The sequence below is a fragment of the Cupressus sempervirens genome, chromosome 4 (assembly GCF_028749045.1).
Source record: "Cupressus sempervirens isolate cs-2001-9-10 chromosome 4, ASM2874904v1, whole genome shotgun sequence".
NCBI classification, from domain to species: domain Eukaryota; kingdom Viridiplantae; phylum Streptophyta; class Pinopsida; order Cupressales; family Cupressaceae; genus Cupressus; species Cupressus sempervirens.
In genome coordinates, this window is record NC_143121.1 from 32,691,760 (window position 1) to 32,700,136 (window position 8,377).

Below are 8,377 nucleotides of genomic sequence, written 5' to 3' on the forward strand. Positions count from 1 at the left end.
AGGCTCCATCGTGTGTCTCAATTATATTCATTTTCAAACTTCTTATAATGGTTAAGATCTTTGGACTATTGATCATGCTCCTAGTGTGAATCCTGATATTGATGAGAACTTGGATTACTTGAACTTGGATACTTGAACATTAGTTCTAGTTCTTGAGCTTTTTATTCCTTCTCTTGCATCCCTTTTTTTTTTTTTTTTTTCTATATAATTTGACTTTTTTTCTTTTTATTTATTTATGTTTTAGCTTATGTTGACTTATTTTTAGATTTTTATTTTTTTAAATATTTTAATCAATTTTTATATTTGTATCCTCTTTTTTTCTTTTGTTGTTGTTGTTTATTTATTGTTTCTTTAATATTTGTCTTTTTAGATTCTTATTTATGTTATATCCTCAAAATCTAATATACCATTTCAAATGCATAAAATGTTAAATTAGCAATTGATATCTTTTTTCCTATTGAAACTCACTCCATGTCCTATAACCACATCTTTAATACAACCGTAAAAAACTGAATTACCATTTTGAATCTATAACCACATATTAAACACAACCCAAAAAAAACTGAATTATCATTTGAATCTATAATCGTATGAAATTAACTATAACCACTGCTCATATATTTCTCCTATTAATATTTTCAGTCCTTTACATTTAAAAGAGACCAAGATTGATATTGTGTTTTATGATTGCCGTATGAGCTCACCATTCAGCTTGTGTAATATATATATATATATATCAACGATACGCCATGTCAGCTTTAGGAAATATAAACTATACTCCATGGTCGTACCTCTATTGAACTTACGATTAGTCTGCCTCAAGACGCGACTAAATTCATCAGTCAGTATAGATTGCAAGTGATTCAAACATTGCCTGGATTAGTTTATGTTGTAGATTGCAAGTGAGCCGAACACTATCTGGATTAGTTTATGTTACTTTGGAATTCCATGAGCATTGATTCATGAAGAAACTTTATAATCTAGCCAAAAATATTAAGGAGTCATGGGATGTCTTGGATGTCTTGCAGCACTGTGCAGCGAAAAAATCTATTGCAATAGGCCAACAAATCCATGCACACATCATTAAAACTGGAATTCATAATGATGTTCTTATTGGAAATCATCTCCTCAAAATGTACTCGAAATGCTGCAATTTGAAGGATACACGCCAGGTATTTAACCTAATGTCTGAAAGAAATCTGGTGTCATGGAATACCATGATTGCAGCATATGCTAACGGAGATAATGGTATAGAAGCCATCGAAATTGTCTGGAAAATGCAGCGAGAAGGAGTTACGGTAGACATGTACACGTTTACAAGTGCGGTCCATGCTTGTGCCTGCGCTTTAGCTTTATGTGAAGGAATGCAAGTTCACACTTTGATAGTTAAGAGTCTTGTTGAGTCCAATGTTTTCGTGGAGACTGCCCTTGTAGACATGTATGCGAAATGCAATAGGATTGACGATGCACGCCAAGTGTTCGATAAAATGCCCGAGCCGGAAATTGTCTCGTCGAATGCAATGATTGCAGGATATGTCTCTAATGGTGAGGACGAGGAGGCATTGGTTATTTTCAGGCAGGTGCAGCGGAATGGTTTGAGTCAGAATCAGTTCACTCTTTCTAGCGCTCTTAGTGCCTGTTCTAGCCTTGCAGATATGCAAGAGGGTATCCAGGTGCATGCTGTGGCAATCAAAACTGGCTTCCAGCCTCACGTCTATGTGGGCACTGCTCTTGTTGACATGTATGCCAAGTGTGGAAGCATAGATGATGCATATACTGTGTTTCACAGAATGCCAGATCGAAATGTGGTGGCATGGAATGCGATGATCAGAGGTAAGGAGATTTTTAAGGTTTCTTAAATATTTAGAGGTTAGGAATCTTGGGCACTCTTTTTCAATTCGTTTGAGATTTTCTATTGTGAAATTGAGATTGCAAACTTCTGTAGTACATAATTTTAAAATAATGTTGAAAAGCACTTATTTTCTTGTCCGTTTCTCTGGTCAAGATAAAAATGCGTAGGCATATTTTGGGTTACACTCTGTAGCCCGTCTTCAGTATGACATTAAGTTTACATTTAGGAGTTCCTTGCATAGGTAACTTCAATTGCATTATGAGAGATAAACCAACAATAAAATTGTTTTTAAATAAAAATCGAGGCAAATTCCCAATTTTATTAGCCCAACACATTCATAGCTTTTTAAAAAGCCAATTGTCAAATTTTAGCAACTGAACTTTGCCCTGCCCACAGGATATGCTCATCACGGCCGAGGAAATGAGACAATCCAAATATTTGAGCAGATGCAGGAGGCATTGATGAAACCAAATGAAATCACATTTATTTGCGTCCTGTCTGCATGCAGTCATGCAGGCCTGGTCAAGGAAGGCCGATTGTACTTTGATTCCATGGTACGAGATTATGGCATCACGCCAAATATAAGGCACTATGCCTGCATGGCTGACCTGCTTGCTCGTGGTGGACATCTTCAAGAGGCGGAGGATTTGATCAACAAAATGCCATTTGAACCTAATGCTGCCATTTGGGGAGCTATACTGGGAGCTTGTAGAATCCATGGCAATATGGAGTTAGCAGGACGTGCTGCAGAAAGCCTTTTTAAGCTGGAACCACACAATGCTGGAAATCATGTGCTTCTGTCAAATACTTATGCTGCAGCTGGTAGGTGGGATGATGTAGAGAAGGTGTGGAAACTACTGAAGCAGAGTGGGATAAAGAAAGAACAAGGGCTTAGTTGGATTGAGGCTCAAAACAAGGTGCACGTATTTGTTGTTGGAGACAGATCACACCCACTAACAGAGGAAATATATTCAATGTTAGAGAAATTGACTGAGCAGATGAGAGAATGTGGGTATGTTCCTAAAACTAGCTTTGCACTACATGATGTAGAAGAGCAACATAAGGAGCACCTCCTCGGTCAGCACAGTGAAAAATTGGCACTTGCTTTAGGGCTTATTATTCTACCTCATGAGGCAACCATTCGAATCAAGAAGAATCTTCGTATGTGTGGAGATTGTCACACAGCCTTCAAATTCATATCAAATATTGCCATGCGAGAAATTATTGTGAGGGACACCAACCGATTTCATCATTTCAAGAGTGGTATGTGCTCCTGCCGAGACTATTGGTGACTCAAAAATACTATTAGCAGGCTTTCCTCTGACTGCTCCCATATGCCTTCTGTGAAGGTATTGTTTCAGAATCCTTATTTCAAATTTCTTGATATCTGCCCACTCTTCTGCATCGGGCCATCCGCTTTAGATAGCTCGAATAGACTCAGGGGAAATAATGTCCATTTTTGCAGACAAGAGTTTGCTTGCAATAATTCTTGTTGTAGGATTGGAATAATTTCAATACTTCCAAGTTAAATGCTTATATCAAATTATAAACTTGTCCATCTAACGATATTTACTATAAGAGAATTTAGGCTTTAACAATCCATGAAAATAGAAGAGTCGCTTCTTGAAAGAAATTGCCTGCAAAATAATTAGAGCAATTATCTTGTTAGTGGTACTTCATCATTATTTTTTAATATGTTTCTACTTCTGAGATAGGCATATGGTCCGCATATTTTTATGTGATTGAGCTGTGTTACCGCCATGTTCAATGTTGCTTACATCATTATGTGAAAAAGAAAATTCCTTTTCGTATTATGAAACTTAGAGCGTAAGATTTTGTTCAAGATTTCTTTGGTACTAGTTTTCTCAGTAGCATCACTATCTCTGAAGTGCTGATAGGAATATTGTTCTCGTCCGACTTTAACTAATTCTATATAGACTTCTATTGTGATGTGATATCTCATTAATATGTGGTTGTATTTGATTTATGAATAATTGGTATTTTTCTCGTTTTCTCACACCAAAATCTTGGAGCTCAAGTAAAGTGCTCTTAGAATCTTACAAAATTAGTTTGCGCAATCTAATATCTGTGTGCTAGTTGTGTCTGATTTTGTAGTGGAAATTGGATGTTCTTGACACGATGATTTCATTGTTATTATAAATGTCTGTATGCAGTGAGCCAGTCTAGAGCTTTTTTGTCTTCTATTTTCTCTTTGTCGCCTATAAGGCGAAGTGCTCTTAGAATCTTACAAATTTAGCTTGTGTGATCTGATATGTATGTAGTTTCCAAAGTTCAGCGGATAATGGATGTTCTTTATACCTGTTGAGATGAATTCATTATTGTTATAAATGTCAGCGTGGGTGTGCCGATATAGATCTTCTATACATTGTCTTCTAGTTTCTCTTTGTCAGTTGTTGTCCAAGCAGCAATACCTTTCTGTTTTTGGTTGTAGACCATCTAGATATAATATGTTGTTTCTAGATTGCCAGTGATTGACTCTTGATAGCTTGTTACTTCCCTTGTCTCTGATCAGCCTCTTTTCCCATGATTTATTGGTGAATGTCTTAAAGCTATGAATTTTCAGGTTTCTGCATTCATTTAATAGTTTGTCAATTTCGGGTAGTTGACGATTTTAGAATGAGAGTTTGTTAGGTATTGTATATAATTGATTTTATCCATTACATGTAACAGAAGTCACATATTTGATTCAAACTGGAGATCGAGATATTCTGTGAGGTGCTATTGTAGAGAATCAAGGATTGTGTAACGGTCAGTACAGAAGCACGAGGGTTAAAGTTGCAGATACTCTGAAGCATCCTGAGAGAAATGGGGGAAAAATTACAATTGACTCAGGCATCCTATTCAATAAGGTATATTATAATTTCTCTGTTGTAATCTGTTGCTGCTGTGTTTGACTGTTCTTTCTTAATGTTTTCATAGTGTTTTCTCATTCTACATATACACAACTTTCCTCGGAACTGTTCTAGTCTTTCTAGGATCCTGAGGTTATTAGAAGCACAATACCTTTATGACGCTGATTATAATAATCCTGAAATTTATTCATCCACAGTTGACATTTTACTCGATTGTAGGGAACTTTAGTAGTATATATTTTCTAGCAGATGTACAGATATTTAGAATTACATTCTACCATAGAGCAACTTTCAGTTGTTTTGTCTTAACTTGCATAACTAGATAGGCGATTGTCAGTATTGCGTACAGTGTCATGTCCTCAGAGAGTTCCATGATTAGGGTTTGCCTTGGCCTCAGCTTGACCTTTGCAATTATGTGTTCTTACCGACAAGATGATTTGGTGGCATTTTTGTTTTGAATGTTAATGGCTGGTTATTTGAAATTTGAACCTTTTGGTTTGAGAAAAACATAAGAAATTAGGCTTTTTATTTTAATTGATTCTGCCCTGCTTAAATGATTGCTAACTTTTCATCATTTCTTCTTTACTTAATTACAGAGAGGGATTCGACTTCATACTCTTGGTCATTTGCTAACTTACTAAAGATCATTTATACACACTCATTACAACTTTATGAATTAGAAACCATGATTTCAGGGATTGAAAATCCCAACTGTTAGTTTTGTGTGTGCAAGATGGAATTTAAAATGAGCAGCGCCAAGGCAAACGCTTTACCACTTGGATTTGAAATTAGACTATAGTTATCGTGTCACTGGCAGATCTGAAAGCTTACTCGCACTATCATGCGACAATGTGCAATAAGGTGAAAGCTAAATGGTTATAGCTTCAATTGGTGCGTCAAATGCAAAATATGCGGTATCTGTAAACTTTATCAGGCAGGATGGTGATGACTTGCTTGGAAGGTGGCTCAAATTTTGGGGGATCGGCAAGCTCGCAGATTGTTCTGAAGAAATCAGCAACTCATTATGGATTTACAAAGGCCTTCATTTGGCTGCTACTGTGATTCATGAGAAGAATACCACCCAGTTATGTCTACTGGTTAAGAAGTATAATTGGCTTTGCTAGGACAAATCTTGGCAAGCTCTGTCTTAACCTTAGTGTCAGATGAAGCTATGCCTAATGCAAAGATACACAGTGAATAGGTTAACTTCTTAAGATTGATTTAAAATAAAAATCAGGATGGGCGCTGGCCAATTTAGTCTACTTTAAGTCTCATGGCTGAATTGGAGACTTTCTTGTACCGATTTTGAGCCAATTGAAGAGAAGTTTTGGATAAGCTACATTGTAATTTATTATTGAAGGGTTTCTTTGACGTTTCCATCTTTTACCTCATCTCTTAGAACCACTGGTCTTGGTGACCATAAAAATAGGGGCTATCGGCTGTCCTAGCAATCATGAGTATATTGTTTACATCCATAAAATTTCAATTGATTAGTGGCAATATACTTGTGCATAAGTCTAATTATTATAATAATTAAAGGTCAATACAGATTTCAAAGAATTGTTACAAGCTGAGTTGAATTTTAAATCAAATTTGCTAAATGAGTTAGGATAATCTATGTATAAGACGCATTTTTTAAAACCAAAAAATTGTAGATCGTGAGGATTTTAGGAACATTCTACTCTATCAAAAGTGATAATTTCCTTGCAATCATTTTAAAAAATTTTATTGAAAACTAAAATATAGAAATTTCTATACTTCAAATGAGTCGTTGCAGTCAAATATAGATTAGCAAGTACATATCCACAACTTGCCCTTCGGGTTTTTGCCATCGAAGTTTTGTTCTTTGATTTTCAAATATATATGAATTGATTTCCTTCCATTTGTAACCCCTTAATTTCCAATGATCTCTTAGAAGAAAATTCAAAGGGTAAGTGTGAGTTATGACCACGGTTTTGTTAATTCTTGCTTATATCTATGTTTTATCAAACATGCTTTTAAACTTAAAAGAGTGTTTAAAAAAAACAGCTTCTCAATACATCATTCAAAATCTTTTTAAAATGTACAAACGAATCATAATTTGATTTCATGGCAAAACTTTCATAATAATAAAAGTTATAATTTTTTTTATATTGAATTATTGTTATCTCACTTACAAGTGTTATAGGGGTCAACTCTATTATAGGATTCACTATCACTTGATAGTTTTAAAAAGTACAAATGAATCATAATTTGGTCTCATGGTAAAACTTTCATAATAATAAATGTTATCAACTTTTTATATTGAATTATGTGTATCACACTCAAGTGTTATAGGGGTAACTCTATTATAGGCTACTATCACTTGATAGTATTGAAGTTGTTATATTATGCAAAATCTTCAAAAACCATATTTGGTGTACACTTGAATTTGTATGGTAGAACTACACTTTTAAAGATAATTGGAATTAATTTTTATTGAGGGAAAACATGATTTTAAGGGTTTTTGGAACCCAATACAAAGAAGGTTTTTAAATAGAGGGACATGAAACCCATAGTCAAATGATATGCAATGAGGTTGTCAAAAAGAAACAAGAAACAAGAAACAAACAAGACATGACTAAGCCAAGAACAAGGAAGCCAAGTAACATGCTCCTCCAAAACAAAAATGGCAGTCAAGAAAAGATATTACACATAATCTATTGTTTGCCCACAAAAAGAAAAGAACCAACCAAACTTAAGATTTCCCCTTTGTTCCCTTCTTATGGGATCTAAGGGTCATGTGAAAAGAAGAGGATTTCTTGACTATTTTTCTTTAATTGTAATCCATCCTTCTTCAACCTTGGCAGCCTTAGCTTGTCAAGAATCACCCATTCTTCTTCAACAATATGCTTCTTGTACTTGGTTAACTTTCGTGCCTATTCTAAGGATCCCACCTGACTTGTTAGGCTTCTTTAAGGGTACTTGGCTCTGATACCAATTATTAGTTTGAATAGGCTCTGAGAAAGGGGTGGGGGGAGGGGGTGGTGAATTAGTGCAACAACAATTTTGATAACTGAACTTAAGAGCTTCCAAGACAACCAACATGCAAAACTGAAAATAATGTAGAACACTGTAACATCCAACATTCACACAATTTAAGACAAGGCATTAGGATTTCTAGTATCGTAGAAACCCTTGTTAGAGAAAAAAAAAACTATAGTGGGGACGAAACCCACAATATTTCACAGAGCTCTCATGAAATATGGCTTGTTAGGATCAATTACAATCATCTTGTTGAAGGAATACCCTATTACACACTAGAAAGTCCTGTTAAAGACTACTCTACTAAGAGATTCAAAACACAAGCTAATGTGCTACCTTGCTAAAGGATTTAACCTTTAGATCCTATTAGAGATTATGCTCACATTGTTTTTTATTAAGGAAAATAGGTTTTGAAGGGTGCCTGAAACCCTTTACACATCAAAATATTTTCAATGGAGCCCGAACAAAAGATACAATAGACCTGAGGTGAAATAGGTCACCAACCAAAATAAGGTGCCTAGGGTGGCCTCATAGATAACACAATACACTTCTGCCACCAAATAAAACTCAATAAAACTATTTGGGACCCTTTAATCCCAAAAGAGTGAGATCTAAGAAGTTGATCAAAGGACTGTTGGGAATGTTTGTA

The 8,377-nt window shown here is 35.3% G+C and overlaps 1 protein-coding gene across 2 annotated transcripts; it reads left to right on the top strand.

The window, feature by feature from the left end:
• Nucleotides 1–702: 702 nt before the first annotated feature.
• Nucleotides 703–6,060, top strand: LOC149559804 (pentatricopeptide repeat-containing protein At5g04780, mitochondrial-like). Of its 2 annotated transcripts, none has more exons than XM_089824305.1 (4): nucleotides 703–1,833; nucleotides 2,249–3,201; nucleotides 4,544–4,722; nucleotides 5,322–6,060. In XM_089824305.1, the coding sequence occupies exons 1-2, from the start codon at nucleotides 963–965 to the stop codon at nucleotides 3,142–3,144; spliced, it is 1,767 nt and encodes a 588-aa protein (XP_089680431.1). In that variant the 5' UTR covers nucleotides 703–962; the 3' UTR covers nucleotides 3,145–3,201; nucleotides 4,544–4,722; nucleotides 5,322–6,060. The 2 variants fall into 2 exon arrangements, with proteins under 2 accessions (XP_089680431.1, XP_089680432.1); XM_089824306.1 differs by having other exon boundaries at nucleotides 818–1,833; nucleotides 5,444–6,060.
• The last annotated feature ends 2,317 nt before the right edge of the window (nucleotides 6,061–8,377 follow it).